Below are 21,229 nucleotides of genomic sequence, written 5' to 3' on the forward strand. Positions count from 1 at the left end.
CAACAAAAAAAAAGCAACAGAGGGGAGAGGGCCCGGATTGGAGGGATAGAGACTCACCATTTTGGTCTGTGTGAGGTGGTATGTGGTATGTACGTGGGGGGAGAGGAAGTAAACAACAGGTTAAAGAGTTATTTGCCTTGGGTTATCAAACAGGATGAAAAAAAAAGACAGAGTAGAGTCGTGATGATGTTTCTTGAAGGTTGCTGTCTGCCAGTCGAAACACTTTATGCTTGCACTTTCCCTTTTCTTCGTCTCCTTCCCCCAGTCTGTCAGTCGGTCACCACCTTCCGCTATCTGTCATGTACCCTCAGGCTCAGTATTATTTTTATCCAATGCATCGAGTGCACACACACCCAATCGGCCTTATGTTGGAAGCGTCATGGGCCATGGGCATTCCCAGTCTCCGTTATTCATGCGTTTTGGGCTGGCGTTGGCAGCAGCGGTGTGCACCGGCACCCAAAACTATCGAGGGCCCCTGGGAGGCGGTCTACCGTCTACCTACAAAAGTGCGGCAGGTATGGATACGACTAATTAACTGTACGTGGGTGGTGCCTTCCTCCTACAAACACAGTGCGCCTTTGTAACACAAGGCCAAAACTCCTGAAACCTGACGGGGCAACCACCGCCGGGGGCTCCTCTTTCTCAATCTTGCCAGGTTGCCACAGCCAATCACGGCTCTCGGATGAGTTGTTGCCCCCCTTGCCTTTTTTGCCCAGTCCCAATGTCCACCTGCCCAATGGTCCACGACTCCATCTTCCAATATTCTGCCATGGCTGGAGACTTGCACAAACCCTATCGACATCCTTCATTACGGTGAGCCGACACAATCTACACTACCTTGCGTTAATCTACGGATACAGGTACAGATGTTTATTTGTACTAAATTCGAATTGTGCTGAACTATGGATACCCAGACCGTCTAAACTCTCAATCGAACCAAACTTGCACGTTGCGGTTCGTCCCGACTCTTTGGACTGCCATATCAGGCTCGACCTGCGAGTCAATCCACTTCTGCTTCGGCACAAACGGAGCAATTCTCCAGGATCTCTCTCGATCCCGTCACATTCTATCTACAGGTAGAATCTGGAGCCGTCACTTCCTCTTGGCCAGGATGATAGTCGTCCCCCACACGGCCTCAACCTCAATATCCCGCCACTTATCCCCCGCAGCTTTCCACTCCGGCACCGTCTCCAACAACCGATCGAACAACAGATCCGCAATATCCCCTTCCGCACCGCCCTCCGCTCGGCTCTTCAAGTCCGGGTGCGCGTCTTTCCACCCGCGGTATGCGCTGAAAGTGTGCACATAACCCTCAAACTCACCCAGCTTCATCGTCTTGCGCTGCTGCCACGCCGCCCGCGGGTCTTCCGGCTGCATCGCCTCCGTGTTGGCATCGGCTTGTGAAGTTTTCCTGTCCGGGTCGTACACGATGCGCTTCACCTTCTCCCACTCCGACTCGGGGGGCACAACCGCCGCCAGGTTGTCCCGCAGGATCTGCCGCCCGGGCTTCTCCCAGTACGGCCCCATCGTCTCCACCCCGCTGCCGGGCGACGACTCTCCCTCGCCGTAGCAAAAGTGCATAAAGATATCATTGACAGCCGGGAAACCGACGAGGATATTGTCCTTGTACCCCCAAAACGCCAGCGTGCCGCCGCTTTTGACCACCCGCGCCAGCTCCGGCCACACTTTATCGTAGTTGAACCAGTGCGCCGCCTGGCCAGCCACCACGAGGTCTACCGAGGCGTCGGCCATGAACGACAGATCCTCGGAGCTGGCTTGGCGAAAGGTGATTTTTGGGTCCGAAGTTGAGTCTGATGCCTGCTTCACCATACCCGCACTAGGGTCAATGGCGATGACGCGAGCGAAGCTCGGGCTGAGCTCTCGCGAGATGAGGCCGTGGCCACAGCCCAGGTCCAGCGCCGTGCCGCTTGTCGACTGAGTGTTGTGATACGCCAGCACCGTCCTGAAGAGTGATGCAGGGTAGGATGGGCGGAAGGCCGCATAGCCTGCGGCCGAAAAGGTTGAACGTCTGTAATCACATGTCAGCTTGAGGCCGATGGCATTTGGAATTCTGCTGCCAAGATGAGTTTGCCCACGTACGCAAAAACAGACATCGTTGGCCGTGTAAGGAAGGTAAGTTATTATAGTGAAGCTGCAAGGTTGTAGTTGCTGGCCCTAGCGAGATTGGTGGGTTGGTTGATGGTCCAATCAAGACTCAATGATGTGTAATGCGTGTAGTCGCACCCGTCTTCTTTGACCAAAAAGACGGCGGCCATCCTCCATTTTATTCCCATGCTTCTCTCGGGCGGGATCCTTCCGACGATTCAGGGACCACGGCTATCCGGAACAAGACCGTCAAAGAAACCTGCTATGATACATGGCCACGAGGGCATTCGAAGGCCTCACAGACTCAATCTCACATATCGAAACCCAGCCCTGACTAAGATTCTAGAATAAGGCAGGTAGTAGCCGCGGCTCCGTGGTATGTATGGCAGACTTACAGTGGCAGGTCGCGTCATCAGCCGTGGCCCGCACGCCTCGGCCGCCCCCCAAAGGGTCCCCACTGACGTGCTCGGGGGTCGGAGCTCTCAGCCTGGCTCCTCGAAACTCCATTTGAACCTCCGAGTCGCCCGCCCGAGGAACCCCTCCATCTCCGTCCTCCTCGCTCTTCAACAACGCCCGTTCCCGCGCCTCAAACACACTTTCCACACCTTGGTCCCTCCCGAAACTAGTGCCCGATATGTCGACCGAAGCCACGGCCCGTGTTTTCTTTTCGCAAAAGTTCATTGCGGTGGTGGGCGCCAGCTCGAACCCTGCCAAGTTTGGCAATAAGAGTGCGTTGTTCCCCGCTGCTTATTCCCGTTCGATAGCTGCTTTAAACTTGGTCTTAGCTCGAGGGGCTGTCACTCACTCATTCACTCACTCACATTCATCTCACTTCAATAATCTCACCTCACTCCCGCTCTCACTCTCACTCTCACTCACTTCACTCTCTTGAGATCTCCAACTTCAATCGTCACTAACATCCCATGCAGTCTTCGCCTGGTATCTGAACCACTCCATCCCCGCAACCCCCATAAACCCGACCGCAAGCACCGTCAACGCCCTCGGCAAAGACTATCCGGCCCTCCCCAACCTCACAGCCCTGCCTCACCCCAAGGACACCGCCGTCTCCATCATCACCCCGCCGCCCGCAACCCTCAAGGTCCTGCAAGAAGCAAAGGAGCTGGGTGTGCCCGCCGTCTGGCTGCAGCCGGGCACCTTTGACGACGCGGTGCTCGAGTACGCGCGCGGCGAGGGCGGCTTCGAGGCCGTTGTTGCCGGGTTCAGGGGGCGGTACCCGCGGCGGGGAGGGGTGGTGTGTTCTCGTTGACGGTGAGAGGGCGATGAAGGCTGCGGGGAAGCTTTGATCGGCCTGGAGGTTTGTCCGGTTGACTCGTGATATAAATCGTGGACCGTTCTGGAGTATGGGAAGGAGGGCCTACTGAACGAGGGGTTCCTGAGATGAGATGCTGTTACGAGATGAATGAATACTAGTTTCCTCTATTGAAGGTCACCAGCGACCCCAATGCGAGACTATAGAAGCAAACTGCACTTGGGTTCTGTTGATCCCTGTACTAGACTCTGAACTCCAATGAGCCCTTCATTCATCCTCCATGGATTCCCCATCGTGAGAGATGCCGCGTTGGCGATCTCGTGCCGAGATAGCTCCGTCCTGGTCCGTCTTTAAAGTTGTGACGGGCGCATTCTCTGCATCGTTTGGACCGGCATTCGTTGAAGGTCACACCACCCCTCCATCAATCTTCCAAATTCAAATCTCCAACCATTCTGATGCATCGACAGGACGATCGCTCTTGGGATCTTGGGTGTCACTTTGCCATTCGTGATCGAGTCAAGGGCTGTGCTGCCAAGTCTGGGGTAACGGGTAGCGTATAATGCCGAGGCCGCATCTGCCGCTTCGCCCTTCCCCTCCTCCTCTCTCGACGGCGCCCCCCAATTGAGCCTCAAGTGACTCCATCATGACATGTCCATTTCTCAATTCTAAGCCTCCACGCCAAGTCCATTATGTAGCCAGGTTGCATAGACTAGGTACTAGCCAAGTCCAACTGTCAAGCCTCGGAGTGTTGAACAGTCTTCTTAGACCAACTCAATCCATCTTTTCAGGTTCAGCATTGCATCTCTACTTGATACCCAACTAAACTTCACAAACCCCTTTGTCCATTCTCACTGTCCTTTTCCGTCGTGCCATGGGTTATGGGGCATCTCAGCGGAGTAGGCAATAACTCTGAACATGCAATGATGGAACGCACACGCCTCATCCGCTACCCCGACGCTCCCCATCCCCTTGACCCGTCACACCCCCTAGTCCAAAGTAAGAGTAGCGACAAAGTGGTGGTGAGGTGTAGAGCTTTCCCCGCAATACCTCTAGCCTGCCCCACACGAGCTGAAGCTTCCCTTCCCCTCCTCCGCGAGTCCTCCTCCCTCAAAACTCAAACCAACCAAGCCCAGCTTCCCCTTTTCGGAATACTAAACGACTAAGGACTGAACGACTAAGGTACACTCTGGAGTCTTGACTCTCGACGCGGTAGATCATGAACACTGGATAGTACTGGACCGGCGGGGAAGCAAACGACGGACATAATTGCTGGGCGCTACTGCAAGACCGGTCAAATAAAACTGTTGTTCGCTCCCGTCAAGCCAAGCAGACTCGCGACTATCTTTCCTTATTCCCAGACTACATCCATGTGCCGCTCAATGCCGGGTAGGTTGTGTGGTTGTCCCCATCCACGCTATTCTGCATACCAGAGTCAGAAAACTTCCGTTCCTCCATGTCGTTCGCTCGCCCGCCCGTTGATTCGTTGGTTTCGTCGTTTTGCGGTTCCGCACTCTTACCCCAGCTTTACCCAGGTCCTCCAACGACGAACTCGTCCATTCCACCCCCAAGAAAGGAGAAGCGCCGCCGCCGTCTCCCTTGCCTCCACGCGAGATTGTTCGAGTAAGCCTCAACTGGGGCAAGGTAACTTATTGACTCGGTCAGAGCCTTAGACACACATGCCCAGAGGATGTTCAACCCGTCCAGCAGTGATACGCCTTAAACCTCAAACGCTCAGTTCTGCATCCGCGCGGACCCTTGACGACTCACCAGTGTGATGTGACGGGAGCTCTGGCAGGCGTGGCAGGCGTGGCAGGTCTTGCCGTTTCCTCTTCTTTTCAGCCCCAAGTGTGTTCAACTGAGACATTGACGGGTTGACTCTTCCCAGACCGCGTGCCTTCACACCCTCACCTGGGGGAAAGGAGACGGAAAAAAACAGAGAGACGTTGTTGGTCCAAGACAGGACGCAACGCTCAGAGTAAAGCAAGCAAGCAAGCATCTTGCCTTTCGCCCCCAGCTTTCCACTAAAACCATGTCCAAAACCCCAAACGTGCTGTCACTCCAATCCGATATCCTCCCCAATGGTCTACCTCCGTGCGGATACCTCGTTCGAACCATGCTTCCTACGGCAGCAGCTTCCAACGAATCATCCTCATAGATCCTGCATCATGCCCACCCTCCAGATTGCAGCAACCCATCCATCCCTTGTCCCGAATCCTGGGGTATCCGTCTGCCGGTCGTCCTAGCCCCAAAGTGGGTTCGGTCGATGTGGAGGAGGAGAGCCTCTTGTCCTCTAACTCTGCTGCCCACTTTCCCTCGCGGACACGTTTGTGTCGTCGAATCGTCGGTCGTTCAGAGAGATCTACCACCAGATAACCCAGTCGTGGTCCTCGTAAACCCCGGTATCCCGTTTTGACGTGTGGGTGACCGGGGTTTGGGGAAGGAGGAGGGGGGCGTGTGAGAGTGCTCATGGTGGGAAAAGACTATCCGACTCAACCGTCCTGCCAGCAGGGCTCCCAAGGTGCCAAGATGGTCCCGGTACGTTGCTATACCCCCCCGGTCTTTGCTTTTTTACGTCTTGGAAACGCTCTTTAGGGTGTGGATGAGAGACACTGAGAGAGAACGCGAGAGAGTGAAAGGAGATGTGTGGAGGACTAGACCCGTTACGGCCGGCCTGGGCCTTTATACATCTAATGGCCCAGTCCTCCTCTCGAAATATGTTTGCGTTCAGTCTTGGTTGTCATTCCTGTCGTCTCTTATTTCCTCCGTTCATCCAAAGAATATAGTGTACCATTTGTATCATTATCCCTCTCCTCAATTGCTCGGTCGCTTCCTTTGATACCCATCTACCATCTTGATCAACTTCCACAAACGGAAACGGAAACAAAACACCACCTTCGTAATGGATAAAAAGGAAGACATCCACGAAGTCAACTCCCACTCCCACCACAACGAGCACCGCCGTCCCTCGGATCCCCACCAGCGCGTCGACAGCCACCATCGTCGTGTGCCCAATGGCGGCGGCTACAATGGCGATTACCCAGAGGACGAGTACATGGCGCCCCATGTGAGCCGCGACGACGCACTCAGGAGGATGAAGACGGCCGGGTCAATCTCTATGTCGCCCGAGCTGTTTGAGAAGCTGTATCTGTCGCCGCAGAATAATGTTAAGGGGGATCTGCGCAAGACCTTTGGTAACCCGACTCCAATGTGAGAAACCCCATACCTTGGTAGATGATCATCGGTCAATTGGCATTGGCTGACACTCACACAGCGCTATTGTTGGATTCCTCATCTCATTGACGCCTCTCGCTTGTGACTTGATGGGTTGGAGAGGAGCAGGTGGAAGCGGCGCGGCAGGCATGTAAGTCATCCCACAACACTCCCTTCTCACCAAGACGCCTCTCAAACTCACACGTCTTCCTTCACAGCGGCTCATACTTCTTCTTCGGCGGTCTCCTCATGTTCGTAGGCGGCCTCCTCGAATGGGTCCTCGGCAACACCTTCCCCTCCGTCGTCTTCCTCACCTTCTCCTCCTTCTGGTTCACCTTTGGCGCGACCCTGAACCCCTCCTTCGCCGCCTTCTCATCGTACGCTCCCGCGAACGCGACGTCTGGGGCCGAGGGGTTGACGACGCAAGGGTTCAATGCTAGTTTTGGTCAGTCATTGCCCGTCATCCTGCTTCCATATCATTATGGATTGGAACTAACATAGGTCAATGAACAGGCTTCATCACCCTCGCGATGGGCTTGATCTGCGTTGTCTTCCTCATTTGCTCGCTTCGAACGAATATTGTCTTCTTCGTCATCTTCTTGACGCTCGTTGCCGCTTTCGGGTTGATTACGGCCGCGTATTGGTTCCTTGCCATGGATTACACTAGCAATGCTGCTTATGCCGCAAAACTGCTCCAGGTAAGTCTTGAGGGGTGAAACGTGCGAGGAAGTAAAGCGGTACTGATACCATCTTGTAGGCTGCCGGTGCTTGCGCCTTTGTAACTTGTGCCGCTGGTTGGTGGCTCATCTTTGCCATTCTCTTGGCTTCGCTCGACTTTCCCTTGGAGCTTCCTGTTGGAGATCTCAGCAGAGTGATTCGTGGAAAGAGCGAAAAGAGCCAAGTTTGAAGGGTCTTTCTCAAATCTGTGGGAGGATTCATTTCAGGATCTATGGGTGCTGGCGCAGGAGGGCAAGTCGTGTTTGTCCCTGACGTTATTTCGTCATCAATATCTATGCATGGATGATGATGAGGTTCATACTATCATGTTTTGAGTTACACGTTATATAGTGTTCACACATGGAACAGCTGTAGTAATGCATACCACGTGTTGTATTCGTGCTAGAAATCCACTTCGTTAATCTCTAGTGCCCTGGCCTTGACGTGATGCGCAATGAAGAATGCAACTTATGCCCAGCCCTCCTCTCCTTCTTTAGCACAGCCCAGAAATTAATTCAAAAACAACATTGGTGATGTTCTAAAGGGTCGTAAGCCAATCTCCGCTTTATGCAATCTCCGTCCGCCTTGTTGTTTGATGTTAAACCTAGTCTTCCCATCCATCAGTTTCGCGTTGCTTATGACCCTCACTCAACTCCATCCAGTAGCTGTGGGGAATCTCGTCGAGCAAGTCAAGCCCGAATTCAGGCGTGCTTCTTCGTAGTGCCTTGAACCTCGTACCGGTATCAATCCAATTCATATTGGCGAGGAAGTACTGTATAACAATTCTCCGTAACAAGTCTCCGGGGACTGTCCATGAATAGATGACCGGCACGGATTCGAGAAGGATGGTCTTTAGTTGGAAGGTTCCGGGACACTTCGATAGGAAATGTCGGATCTTCTTCAAGCAAAGCAACTTGAGATCTTCGATTGTGTGCTTGTCGGCCGGAAAGTAAAGCTGAACGTGGTGCATGTACATTGGCCTCAAGTATTCAACATGCCGGCAAGCCTTCTCATATTCCTCACTGTCGGTAAACTTCTTGAACAGGGATTGATATTCCGGTCCCATACGTGGCTTCATTTCGCAGCTCTCTTGAGGGAAAATTTCTCATTCACAAAGTGATGTTGTGAGCCTCTGTGTTCGGCAGCCCAGAAGTACCCCTGCATTGAACGGGGCAAGCTCTTGAGGGCGTCGCTATCTTCAGGAGGCTCATTCTCTTCATGGATCGTAGCCACAGCTTTGGAGACCGGCAGTGAATATTCACCACGGTAGGCATATTGAACCAGTAGGACGAAAGTGACTGGATCAGTATCGTCCCAGACGACCTTGCCCTCCCTGGACTCTTAAAAGCCTCCCGTTAGGAGGGCGCGCAGGGGTGGCCAAAGGTTGGCGAAGCGGGATTCATGAACGGTGTATTCTTTCTTCTCCGGACCGACAATGAACTTGATGCTCCTGGACTGGATTACTCTTGATCGTATGTTAGCAAGAGTAGATTAAATCGGAAGGTGGTGGGGTTGCATGTACTCATCCAAGGCCTCGAATGTGTCGAACTCTTTCCGCTTGCCAAGCATGTTTGCGATGCGCAGTATACTTGGCGACTCTGGTTGGCGTTCGCAAGGGATATTTGATAAATTCGGCGAGTATGAGGTAGGAGTAGTAATGATGTCTTTCTGCCCAAGGGAGCCTCATCTGTAAAAGGTCGTTGGCCGGGAATTCAGGTTGACGAGTGGAGGGTTGAAGTAGGAGGGTGCAGTGTCGGCGTAGCTGGATGATTTTACGTAGTGATATTCGCCTCCTTCTCTTTGCAGCTGCAAAAACTGGTTATGCCAGTAAAAGCAACAATAGATGAAAACCTCAATCGCTCTTTCTCAGATGGCTTTCTTTGCGGAATACAACTGATAACCTTACCAGGCAAGGCAGGTACCGTACCTAGGGTAGCCTCGACTCACTTCTGTAGACGGCACTGGTAATATCCCAAAATTCTTTCAAACTCCAATATTTCAGAATCAACCCCGCTATCACTACCTAAGACGCGGCTTTCAAGATGAGTAGCTTTACCTTGCCTAGGCCCTCCAAAGAGGAATTACCCAATTGTTCTATTGTCAAGGACATGGCTCGCCATACCTGGAGGTACCAAACAAAGAAAGACCTTGCAACTGGTATTTGGCTGGTAATTATTTTGGCAAGAGAAGGTTCCATAACAAGCTTCAAGAGATGTCTTCATCTTAATTCTAGTACGTCAATGAATGCAACGAGCCCGCCCGTATCATTTTGATTTTGCTAAACGCTTCCTGGGCGGATACTAGTCTACGGATACTTCCTCAACTTCTTACCCAGATGATTACTGAACAAAACGACGCCGCAGGCAGTACTCGGCCGAGAAGTTTCGATCTCCAGAGCCGATCCAGGTAAACGTCCGTGCCTGGGGTGACATGTCGGCGTTCGGATCTGCCCCACAGATCCACGAACGGTGAAAGCCAAGTCCGTTAATCTGGAATGGCGGGGGGGAGTGCGTGGCACCGCCGAGAGCCACAAAAGTGTCAACGTTTCCACATGGCCGACTTGCCGGAAAGTCAGGAGAACCCAGTAACTCATCATGTATATAAGTCATCTTTCTCGCCAAGGACTCATGACGCGGCAGCTCACTACTGGCGACATTTGTTCTTAGTCATATCTTCAGCTATGTCTCGCTTGGTCAAGGCTGCCGCCATTGCTTGCACGTTGCCGGCTCTTGTGCAAGGCAGCAAAGTTCCTCTCGCCAGCCGACAAACCCTCAACACCACTTGCGCTGACATCCACTACTTTGAGGCCCGAGGCACAACTTTGTCCTATCCCGGAAGCTTGATCACGGTTATTGACCCGCTGATGGAGGCTTTTCCCAACAGCAACTATGAGGATATTGTTTACCCGGCCACGGACGAGACTGGAAGCGACAGCTACTTTGTTGGAGTTCGGGATGGCGCCAAGCAAATCATCTCTTACGCAGAGGCTTGCCCCGAGTCCAAAATCGTCTTGATGGGATATTCCCAGGGCGCCATGGTTCTTGGAGATGTTTTGGCTGGCGGTGGCGATGGCAATATTCTGGGCAACTACACCAAGCCTCTGGTCGATGCTCGCACTGTTGGAGACCACAGTAAGGCTGACTATAAAGTTTGGTTTAAGGATAACCTGCTGACATCGTTGTCCAGTCGCAGCGATCTTGCTGTACGGCAACCCCCGACACATGCCGAATCAGACCTACAACGTTGGCAACGCTTCTACGTTTGGTGCCACCGGCGTGAGTTTTGACCTCGTTGGGAAAAGCTTTGAATGATTATCGTGACTAACACTGCCCGCAGAAATATCCTCGTACCGCTGTACAACTTGCTTCCTTCAACTTTTACGCTAACAGAGTCCACGACTACTGTAACTACCAGGATGGAGTATGCGATGCCAGCGGCAGTAACCTCACCGCGCACATGGCGTATCCTTCGGATTACGACACCCAGGCAATTGCTTGGCTGGAGTCTAAACTCAAGGCAAACTGAACAGTATCTTGGACATTGCAGAAATCTCCTCGCACAGGTGGATCGCGCAATGGATGCCAAAAATAAGCCTTTAATTACCAAAAGAAGAAGTCTGCCAGTAATGGTTCCGATCCTCGGAACAGAAGACCGTCAATGATTCGTGTTTGGCTATAGGCAATAACAAATCAGAGTTATAGAGACTACCTAGATACCTTGCCTTGTCCCATATGGTCCAATGCCGGAAATGACTACCTTAGGTATTACCTATCTTATGGTCAAGGCACTTTCTTCCCTCCTGTTCTTTTCTTTGAACTATCGGTCTACTTTATGCAAAGCTCAACCGAGGTCTTCCTAGCTTGCCTGTTTTCTAAGGTCTATGAGATAGCGTGAATTTCCTGAATGTTGGAGAACCCCCCCCTTGAAAGGAGGGCAGACCCCGGAGAGCCTCACGTTCCTTCCATACCTGGACATGGAATCTCAACCACCACCACCTTCCATAGAAAGTTTTCCTCTCCCACTTTACTTAGGTATTTTTGTTCTCCTATTCAACATACACCATTAGGCACCTTGGAATTGATCAATCCCGGACTTTCAAAAATTGTTTCCCCCTTCGTCTCCAAGCCTCTAACAGTTTTCTCACTCCAGCGATTTCGCAGCAAAGCTTTGCCTCTGCAGCAACACTATTCCTCGCGATGTCTCTGAAGCGCAAGCGGGACATGAGCCAGTAAGAACCCCTCCACTCCACGTCTCGACTAAGTCAAGCTCACGTGAGACCGCAGGATCTTTCGGTCTAGGGCCCTTACGTTTATGATCGGCAGAGATCGGATCAAACATACAGGCCACGAAGTTGTCTTCCTTGGCTTATTCCCATCTTTCGACAACTTCATCAGACGGAGAACCGCTGTCCGGGTTGACATCGTCTACCGAGTCGTCAATAGAAAAGACTCATCTCTCGTGACCTGGTCTGACATTGAGCCAGCTACTTTTGTCAACTTGACGGAGTATGCCTATTCCCGCGACTATACGGCGCCTGCCCTCTCTCAGTCCAACCAGAACGTCACTTCCAACGTGGTTAAGGGAAAGCATGGGAGTAATGATATGCCTGGTCCCGGGAGCGATGCCGGCACCATATACGCAGCCGGGATTACGAGAACCTCGACAGCGAAGAACAGTTTTCAAGTCGAATCGCAGCGCCGCAAACCAAGTAATGAACAAAACACACAGCAGCCTGAGATTCCGTCATTATATATGTGGATGAGGAGTACTTCGCGAGATTCACAGTCTCGGCAGCATACAAGTGCTCGGTACAAATTCTGCGAGGAGCTTTTTTCCATTCCCTCCGAAGCCGCCCAGGCGACAACTGAAGACTGGCTAGACGACGTCAAGCAACACCATCGGACCGGCTATAAGGAAGTCTTCCTTGCACACGCCAAGCTTTACCTGGTTGCAAACAAGTTCTCCATTACTGAACTCAAGAGACTTTGCCTGCACAAACTTCGCCAGAGCCTGCTGCATGCTCCACGCACCGACGAGATGCTACGGGCCACAACCGACACTATCCGGCACGTTTACTTGAATGTCCAATCTCGAGACGATGATCTCAGAAAATTGCTTGTGCATTTCTGCCTGGCCGACATGGAGTAGATGATGAGAGACAAGAACCTGGACCCAGTGCTGGAGAATGTTCCAGGTTTCGCCATTGATCTATTCCGCAAGATCCCCCAAGACTGCTGGAAATAGCTCAAAGATGGAGGACCCGCTTGAGATAGATGGGTGCATGAAGAAGGGTACATGGGTGATGCATTGGTCCAATGGCGACAAATGCGTTGTCGAGGGTCTCTTGCTGCCCTAACGAGATTGTCTTCATTATCCATGGTTGGGAACCTGCGAGACAGACTCGGTTACCCTAGACAAAACTTGTTTACCGGGCAAGGGTATCTTGGGAAAAGATATGGGATTCAGATTGTTACGGATGGTTTCCAGATCCGAACGAAATATTCCAATACAGACCGTACTTACCTTAGCCTCGAGTAAGCTTCCTGGTGCAACGTCCAAAGTGCGACATTGAGACAGGAGTTGATGACTAACCCAGTGTGGCTGAGGGACCTGCCACAAATGGGACAGGGCAGGATTGAGCCACACCCCGCCGGACCCACCAGCTAGCAACGGAAACAGAGGTTGAATGTAAACAAACGCGATCGGGATGGCCAATACGGTTTGGCGTCTGCCGCATCACACTCCAATCTTGGTTTGCTCAACTCTGATTCTGTTGCTACACTCCCGCAACCGACGATTGAGAAACATTGCTCCCCTCGATATTTCCTTTCGACCATTCCTACTCCTCGAAGACCGACGCGACCACAGCTCAACCTCTTGTGACCCGATGCATTCTAGCCGCGAATAATATTTCCTCCCTGCGATCGACGCGTCCGTCCTGTACATCTCTCTTGCGCAGCTGTTCGCGCTCTGGATCGCGACCAGCTTCACTCTCCACAAATCCTGAGCTTCACAGGTGCTATAACGCCCAGAGATAGCGCAACATGACCGAAAACTTGGCCTTTGAGGGTTTAGTCCCGAATGAATATTTCACACAGGATGGCCGCTTGGGCTCTTTCCATCAAGTCTACCCTGCACCAAAGCGCCGTCAATCAGGCGCGACCAAAGGTGGCAAAAACCTCACATGGCCGCACATGAAATACTTGCTGCCAGAAGATGTATGTCTGCAGCCGGGAGAGCTTAGCAGAAGACGACGCGTGTGCTAACTTGTCGCAGCTCGCAAAAGCAGGTTTCGTCTGGCGGCCGTTCCCCGAAAACCCCGATAACGTCGCATGCTTCCTTTGCAACAAATCTCTCGATGGCTGGGAAGAGGGCGACAAGCCTCTCGAGGAGCACTTGAAGCACTCTCCCGAATGTGGGTGGGCCATTGTCGCGGGTATCGAAGCCAACCTCAACGGTTTGTCATCCGAAGACCCTGCTAGCACTCGAATGATCGCGGCCAGAAAGGCGACTTTTGATGGACGTTGGCCACACGAGGGAAAGAGAGGCTGGAAGAATAAGATCAAACAGGTCAGTCATGGAACTTCGACCAGACCTTCCTCTGCTAACTAGCTCTTAGCTCGCCGAAGCAGGATGGAAATACACGCCTTCCCTCGAGTACAACGATATGGCAACCTGCACCTACTGCGAGCTTGCTTTGGACGGTTGGGAACAAAACGACAAGCCCATGTACGTCCCCTGAGTGTTGCGTTCGCAAGCATTATCTGACCCAGTTACAGGGACGAACACTTCAACCGATCCCCCAACTGCCCGTACTTCGCTTTAGTAAATCAATACGCTTCCACGAGGAAGCCGAAGGGCAAGGCAGCCCGAGGCTCAAAGAACACATCGAGGCTATCCGTACAATCAGTCGCGACATCGATTTCCGACATCACATCCATAACAGACGCTCCTGCGGAGTTCGACGACAGCGTCTTGACAACGACCTCCACAATGGGCAGCAAGAAAGGCACCCGTGCCAAGAAGGCCACCACGACAAAAGGTAGAAAGACCAAGGCAAAGAAGGATGAGCCTGTGGAAGTTGTCGAGGATGAGGCCATGCCGGAAGAAGACATTGCGCTACCCCCATCGAAACCTACTCGAGGGCGCAAGCGCACGAGCGACGACGTGGATGATTCGGCACTCACAGTCTCTGAGGCACCTGCACCAAAGAAACGTGGAGGACGCGGTCGCCCCAAAGCTGCTGCTGACAGCTCGACCATCGAACAATCACAACAGGACATTAGCATTGCCGATGCGCCGCCGCCGACGAAGGCACCGAAAGGTCGCAAGACTGCACGCGCGTCTGGGACAAAGGGAACACGGAAAGCCTCAGGGACTTCACAGAGTTCAAACGCATCAATGGCATCCCTGCGAACTGCACCCGGCGCATTTCCCGAGGACGATGACGAGATTACCAGGCAGCTTGAGGCTGACCTGGAGCGTCCGCTGACCGACGACGAGGATATCATGCAGGATTCTGATTCCGAACGAAAGAAAGCCCCTGTTCCCAAGGCAAAGTCAAAGAAGACCGAGGCGCGCAACAAGTCTGCCGTCGGCCCTGAGCCGTCAGATAACCATGAGATGTTCGACGCGGAACCGTACGTGGCAGACGAAAACGATGTTGACGACGAACTGAAGCAACTGGAGGCCGAAATGACAATTGATGAACCTGAGGTGCTGGAAGTCCCCAAGAAGGGGCGCAAGGCCGCAGCTCCCCGCAAAGTGTCCAAGCAGACCAAGGCTCAGAAGGCCAAGGCCGCGAGAGTGGTCGTCGAAGAAGACGAGCTAGCGGTTCCAGCAGAGCCCAGCCGCCTTGAGCAGCCTGCTGAAATTGAAGAGGATGAGATCAGCACTGCCACGGTCATTACAACAAAGCCTGCTCGCGCAAGCACTGGTAGAAAACGCGGACGCCCTTCAAAGGCGTCATTGGCGGCGCGTGCATCTATGGAAAGCGCTAGCAAGGTTGAAGAGATAGAAGCTATCGAGCCGGAGGCTGCAGCCGCTACTGCTGAAGTTGAGCCGGAACCTGAAGCCCAGGCTGAACCTGAAGCTGAGATGGAGACTGAAGCCGAGGACGCGTCAGCGCGTCAGTCTTTTGCTTCGGCACGGCAAACGCCCGCACCAGCGGAGCCCCAAGACGAGCCTGAAGAGGAACACGAGGAGCTGGAGGAGCCAGAGCAAGAGCTCCCTGATGAACTTGCAGACGAGCCAGAAGAGGAAGAAGAGTCCGAGCTGGAGCAAGCAGACGAGCTTGAGCCTGAGCCCGAGTCTGAGGCACCTGAGCCCACGCCAAGGAGCGCACTGAAGACGAGCTCTCCGCCACCGCTATCATCGCCTGCTCTCACCTCATCTGCTCGCCGGAGTGTGCAACATCAATCAGGTACTCCGCGTATCTCTCCTGCCCAGTCAGCTCGCCAGGCGGCTGTTTCCCCCTCACCATCTCCGCAGTCTTCAGATGCTGAGAACCAGCCTCCGTCTTCAAGACCTTCCACAACTCAAAAGCGGGTGACACATGCGCCTATTTCATCAACCCCGGCAAGACCTAACTCGCCGACTAAGCGCAAGGCTTTGGCGAGTCTCCAAAGCACTACACCCTGGAACCCCGTTGATATTGACCTTGTCTTCGGATCCCCCGAGAAGTCGGACAAGAGAAACCCAGTTGATAGACTCCTTCACAAAGGTACCGAGCTGACAAGTCCCGAGATGCGCATGACAGTGGAGGAGTGGATTCACCACAACGCCAATCAGGCCGAGTCGAAGCTGCGACAAGAGTGCGAGGCTATGGTTAGCAAGTTTGAGAGCGAGGGTAGCAAGGCGATGAACGTCTTGGAGGGCTTGATTGTAGATTGAGTGTTTGCATAGCGTAGTGTCGTTGGGAGCACCATTCAAAGGTTAATGATTGGACTATGATCATGATACAACAACAGGCAACTAGTGTGTGCGCTTATCAACAGGCCCAGTCGGCCGTTGGTAATTGGATTTGTGCAAGGCAGCAAGGTTGAATAACGACACTTTCAACCGCGTTGGGGATAGAGAAGCGCCACTTAGTGGTTCTCGAGCATTTACACACAAAAAGAGAATGGCAAGGGGGAGCGTATTGTTCTGACAGGCAATTGTCATTATTATTATTGAATTTTAAATAATGAGGGTGTTTGATCTAATCTATGTTCATTAAGAAATCCCCTCTTAAAAGTTGTTGTTTGGAATGTTTCCTCATTCGTCTAATTCATGATCCCAGTGGTATCGTTTCCGGCATGTCAATGTTTCATTACTTGCTCTTATCACCCACTACTCCTTCACTTCGTTTTGATGTTGTTTCTTCTCAAACACAATCATGTCGCCTCTGTAAGACGCACGACCTAGGTGCAGTGCTGAACGCCGTCAGCGTGAGTGTGGCACTCCTGGGGCGCGCTGGAAGTCGCAGCGGCGGTGGTGGTAGCGGCACCAGCAGCAGCGGTAGTCGTAGGCGTAGCATCGTGGTCGTGGTCCTCCTCCTCGAGCTCGCCGGGGCATCCGACGCCGGGGGCAGCGATATCATAGGCCCAGACGTCAATGGCGAAGTACTGGAGGGCATCACTGTCGACGACGGAGTAGGTGGCGTTGTTCTTCGCGAGCTCGAGGGCCTCGGCGTAGTCCTCGGCGTAGTGCTCGACGGCGCCCTCGGAGATGAGGGGCACGTGGAAGACGCGGTGGAGGAGGTCGGTGGCCCAGAAGGTGTTGAGCTTGGAGTTGGCGACGTTGTAGCCCAGGCCGCAGACGGAAGTCAGGGGGCGGCGGATCTCAAAGGAGAGAGGGCAGATGACGGTCTCCTGGGAGGCGTTGGCGCCGCGCCAGTGGCCCGCCCAGCCTGACTGGGTTGCGCAGTTGCGGTCCGGGTCGTCGCAGCGGAAGGTCATGCCGTTCTTGTCGGCGTTGACGACGCGGTCGTACCAGCCGACGGGGGTGGCGGTGGACGAGTTGCCAAAGTACTTGCGGACGTGCTCGGAGCTGTTGCCGAAGCGGAGAATGTGGTCGCGGGCGTGGGCGGCGAGCTGCTGGGCCTCGGCGAGGCCGACCTCGAGCTGGGCGCGGAGGGTCGAGTTGCAGGACTGGTGGATGGGGAAGGTCTTTTGCCAGCCGGCGGACCAGTCGTAGGGGGCTTGCGGGGTGGAGGCCGGGGCCGCGGGGACGGAGACAGTCTCGGAGGAGGAGGCCTGGCGGCGGGCGAGGGGGGTCGCGTCCGTGAGGGCGGAGAGCAGCAGAGCTGCGGAGGCGAGGCTGTACTTCATCTTGGTTGGTGTGATTTGAGGATGGAAAGCCTGGAGATGCTCTTGCGGAAGGACTGGTGAGAGTCTTTGTCAAATGTGAGCTTGAGCTTGGACTTGGAGATTAGGAAACAGCTTGAAGATAGGAGCTTGATATCGAAGAACGCGAGGTATGCAATGGTCTTTTATAGCTGCAAGTTGCCATGTGGATTAGATTTTCTCTTTCTCGGTCCCATCTCCTCGGGTCCCCAATGGTCCTCGAGAGGCTCTTCGAGATGTCGAGCCAAGACCTGCTAGCCATGCCATGCTTGTTTCTCTGGGCAGATTCGTTGCTCATGTCCACAAGCAGGCAAATCCTTCCATCCTAGTCAAGTCGCAAGGTCCGTTGGGCATGCGCCAAACCGTAAGACTGCCCTCTTCCTCCGGATTCTGTGTTCGTCGCCAGCCATCTTTGCCGCTTGTTGCAGTTGGATAATCCCTCCATGCTTCCCCGTTCCCCTCCCGTCGTATGCTCGTTAACAAGCTTCTTTGATGAAAAAGATCCAATATTGCGCCGGTGGAGTCCATGTCGTCGGTCACGATTGCCTTCTTAGAACACTCTTGGCCATGCGTGAGGTATTAGTCGGTGACGCCAAGGCGCGGGCAGCTCTATGCCAAGCTCACGATCACCTTGATGTTCTCGAGGTCAATTGGCCAATGGACCATATGGCGAATGGCGAGGCTCGGTCGCAGAGACTCGACTCCACGGCCAAGAAGTGCTAAGTCGTGTTGGCTCGTGAATTCGGTGACGTTGGGGCGGACTTTTACAGCTTGAAGCTGAGTCGCCCGGTGGCCATCCGGGTTCTCGGACCCCCGCTCAACTCGGAGGACATCAAGGTGTCGGAACCGGGGTTCGGCATAGACCCGCTTTTTGTTTTGTTTTCGCTCTCTTGTTTCCCGCCCCGCCTCGGTCGTCTACCTTTCTTGTTTTCCATCCATAGTTGGGTTGTTTGTTCAGCTTGTGTTGTGGGCTGCATGCTTGACAACTTTGTCTTACAACTGACAAATGTAACCCTACATGTTCCTTTCCCCTCCCTTTACACAGGACCAGCCACGCGATGTGATCAAGACACCACTCGCATGGACCGCGGAGACCCCGAGACAGTCCATTGACACTTCCAGCCGCTTGGTAATACTAGTATCTAAGTGGCTACGTTGTAGCATGCGCGAATAGCGTTGATGGATGTAACTCTATTGCGTAAAGTAAGCGTCGAACACCTGCAGGACCTTGCTTCCGTCGCGGGGGTTCCCGTTGTTCTGTCGTTGCTCGTGGTCTAAGAGCGCGGTTTTCGCCTTCAACACTTCATGGCTGCGACCGGTCCTTGCTTTGAGGGATTTATGAATTCCTTGGGCAGGGTATGCGACGAGTCCGAACATTGCTAGGCACGCCGCCGGGTTAGCTTGGACCGAAAACTTTTGCCAAATATCATCTGTTTTTGGTGAGATCAGTCAAGGTTTGTTTGCTTACCAGCTCCTGGCTTGAGAATAAGGCCGAACGATCCCGGGGCAACTCCCTTTGCTAATCCAAGAGCACCTCCTTCCTTCGCGCCTTTGTAGGGATCGGTGAAGACACCCGTCAGCCCGTCATAGAATCCAGTTCCAAAGGTCTGTGTTCACGTCAGCCGTGGTCTCGGATGATCTTATCTGATAACCAAGCTTACCTTTGCGGCTACAACTCCTCCGCTCTTCCAGTCTTCTACCTTGCCATTGTCTCGCACCTTATCGCCGTACAGACTGGGAGCGTTGTGAAGGCCTTCTGTGATGGCGAGGGGCATGCTCACAAGGCCGCCCTTGACGATCGCCCCAGACATGGAGGCAAATCCCTTGCCAATGGCCACTGCGGCTGCACCAGTCGCTGGGCCGGCCTCATGACCAGAGGCCCGGTAACGCTTGTACTCCTTCCAAGGATCGATAAAGGTGCCGCCCAGAGCGACGGTGAAGTCTGTGACGATGCCTAGGAGTGAAGAGGCACCACCGGTGATGGGATCCCATCGGTGTCGTACTCTTTCGTCCGCAGGGGCTTCAAGTCAGACATCTTGATCTTCTTCGCATGGGTCAGAGATGACGCTGCTTGGATCGAAAGTCTCATCTGCTTGGTGCCCGTTTTGGACTGTTTCTCAAACAGCCAGGCGGCGCGCTGGCCTAGAATCAAATCGCAGCTGAGATCGTTGGCAGGAATGTTACGATGGAACGATCCTGTAGCATTACCTATGCCGCGTTCTTGTCGCATGGCGCTTGATACTTCTTGCACCGCATGAGTGGCATCGGGCGAGAGGCAGTACCGAATAGCCTCTACGAGCTTCTGCGTGTGAAGCTCTTTCTGAGGAATTGGTAAGGGTCCCGCTCCTGACTTTGCAATGACCCGGCCCCAAAACGGCTGGTCACCGAAAAACGGCACAATAACAGTTGGTCTCGCGTTGATGAGGCCACAAGCCGTCGTTCCAGCGCCTCCATGATGAACTACGGCTGACACTCTTTTAAACAGCCACTCGTGTGGACAATCTCCGAGGTAGAACACGCTGTCTCTGTTTGCCTTCCCCTCGCCGAGCTTGCTCCATCCTCGCGAGATGATGACACGGGTGCCGCAAATATCTGCGGCCTCGAGGATCACATCTGTCAGACGTCCCGGGTCATCGACAACGATACTACCGAACCCGACATACAACGGAGGCGGGCCGGCTGAAAGAAAGGCGTCCAAGTCGGCAGGTGGCTTGTAGGATGGCTCATCCCGCATAAAGAAGCCACATACATCAATCTCTGGACCCCAATCGGCAGGCTTGGGAACCACGGCCGGTGACCAGCAGTATGTGTGCGGGATCTTGAGAAAGATTGTCACGCCTGGCCCCATGCTGGCGGAAATCGGGGCGAGTTGAAGATCTTTTCTTCGCCAGCTGTTGATGACATCGCCCAGACCCTGCCAGGTCATCAACTCAACAACGCCATATGACAACCAGTTCGTGACCTGCGGCTCCAAATTCTTGCTGCGTTGAATGTTCGCCAGCGGGTGGGGAAAAGCTCGAGTCGCTGTCCAGGGCATAGTGAACATGATGTGCGCTGGAATGCCGAGGGCTTGCGCACAGTGCACATGGGCAAAACTCGGGGGGTTGGCGATGATAGCGTCGGCTACGAACGGTTGGTTGCTAATGGAATCGGGATCAATGCAGGAACGCCAGCATCCGTGGAGCATTTCGCGTATCATTCGTCGTTTCTTCCCCACGTCACCGCCCTTGAGAGACTCCATAGAAGGTATCAGACCAGGATTTCGGACCATATACTTGATATCCGTCAGTGGTCATCACAGGAAATAGAAGGTTCAAAGGGAAACGCAAGACTTACCGACATCAAGTCTGCGGGATCTCCGCCGATCGGGAAGAACTCTAAGCCAGAGTCGGTCACGAATTGGGCAAATGTATCATGTGTGGCTAGGCGAACTCGATGGCCGTAACGGCGGAGAGCTGTGCCTAGTGCTATGAATGGCTGAACGTCACCTAGTTACACTGGCATTAGTAGGCAACAGTCACTGGTCAAGTTTCAGGGTCATCATTCACAAAGAACTCACCGCGGCTGCCCACAACCTGTATCACGACGTTCAGGTATGGTA

The 21,229-nt window shown here is 53.5% G+C and overlaps 7 protein-coding genes across 7 annotated transcripts; 4 read left to right on the top strand and 3 right to left on the bottom strand.

The window, feature by feature from the left end:
* Positions 1-1,092: 1,092 nt before the first annotated feature.
* TMT1 (trans-aconitate methyltransferase 1) lies at positions 1,093-2,114 on the bottom strand (the record flags this gene model as incomplete). The annotated part of the gene is made up of 2 exons (XM_053191448.1): positions 1,093-2,029; positions 2,101-2,114. 2 exons carry the CDS (start codon positions 2,112-2,114, stop codon positions 1,093-1,095), a joined length of 951 nt encoding a protein of 316 aa, XP_053051010.1.
* A 626-nt stretch (positions 2,115-2,740) lies between these two features.
* On the top strand, positions 2,741-3,373 carry N0V96_007311 (uncharacterized protein; the record flags this gene model as incomplete). Its single annotated transcript, XM_053191449.2, has 2 exons — positions 2,741-2,834; positions 3,036-3,373. The coding sequence occupies 2 exons, from the start codon at positions 2,741-2,743 to the stop codon at positions 3,371-3,373; spliced, it is 432 nt and encodes a 143-aa protein (XP_053051011.2).
* Positions 3,374-6,275: 2,902 nt separating this feature from the next.
* Positions 6,276-7,493, top strand: N0V96_007312 (uncharacterized protein; the record flags this gene model as incomplete). The annotated part of the gene is made up of 5 exons (XM_053191450.2): positions 6,276-6,583; positions 6,648-6,737; positions 6,805-7,031; positions 7,100-7,284; positions 7,344-7,493. 5 exons carry the CDS (start codon positions 6,276-6,278, stop codon positions 7,491-7,493), a joined length of 960 nt encoding a protein of 319 aa, XP_053051012.1.
* A 2,490-nt stretch (positions 7,494-9,983) lies between these two features.
* N0V96_007313 (uncharacterized protein) lies at positions 9,984-10,828 on the top strand (the record flags this gene model as incomplete). The annotated part of the gene is made up of 3 exons (XM_053191451.1): positions 9,984-10,434; positions 10,490-10,578; positions 10,640-10,828. The coding sequence occupies 3 exons, from the start codon at positions 9,984-9,986 to the stop codon at positions 10,826-10,828; spliced, it is 729 nt and encodes a 242-aa protein (XP_053051013.1).
* A 2,691-nt stretch (positions 10,829-13,519) lies between these two features.
* Positions 13,520-16,195, top strand: N0V96_007314 (uncharacterized protein; the record flags this gene model as incomplete). The annotated part of the gene is made up of 4 exons (XM_065757991.1): positions 13,520-13,525; positions 13,580-13,873; positions 13,923-14,032; positions 14,083-16,195. 4 exons carry the CDS (start codon positions 13,520-13,522, stop codon positions 16,193-16,195), a joined length of 2,523 nt encoding a protein of 840 aa, XP_065613514.1.
* Positions 16,196-16,704: 509 nt separating this feature from the next.
* PRA1 (Prenylated Rab acceptor protein 1) lies at positions 16,705-17,613 on the bottom strand (the record flags this gene model as incomplete). Its single annotated transcript, XM_053191454.2, has 1 exon — positions 16,705-17,613. One exon carries the CDS (start codon positions 17,611-17,613, stop codon positions 16,705-16,707), a length of 909 nt encoding a protein of 302 aa, XP_053051016.1.
* A 1,206-nt stretch (positions 17,614-18,819) lies between these two features.
* N0V96_007316 (uncharacterized protein) lies at positions 18,820-20,674 on the bottom strand (the record flags this gene model as incomplete). Its single annotated transcript, XM_065757992.1, has 4 exons — positions 18,820-19,007; positions 19,097-19,235; positions 19,290-19,632; positions 19,662-20,674. The coding sequence occupies 4 exons, from the start codon at positions 20,672-20,674 to the stop codon at positions 18,820-18,822; spliced, it is 1,683 nt and encodes a 560-aa protein (XP_065613515.1).
* Between the last annotated feature and the right edge of the window lie 555 nt (positions 20,675-21,229).

Source organism: Colletotrichum fioriniae (genome assembly GCF_027942845.1).
Source record: "Colletotrichum fioriniae strain IMI 355084 chromosome Unknown scaffold_8, whole genome shotgun sequence".
Lineage (NCBI taxonomy): Eukaryota > Fungi > Ascomycota > Sordariomycetes > Glomerellales > Glomerellaceae > Colletotrichum > Colletotrichum fioriniae.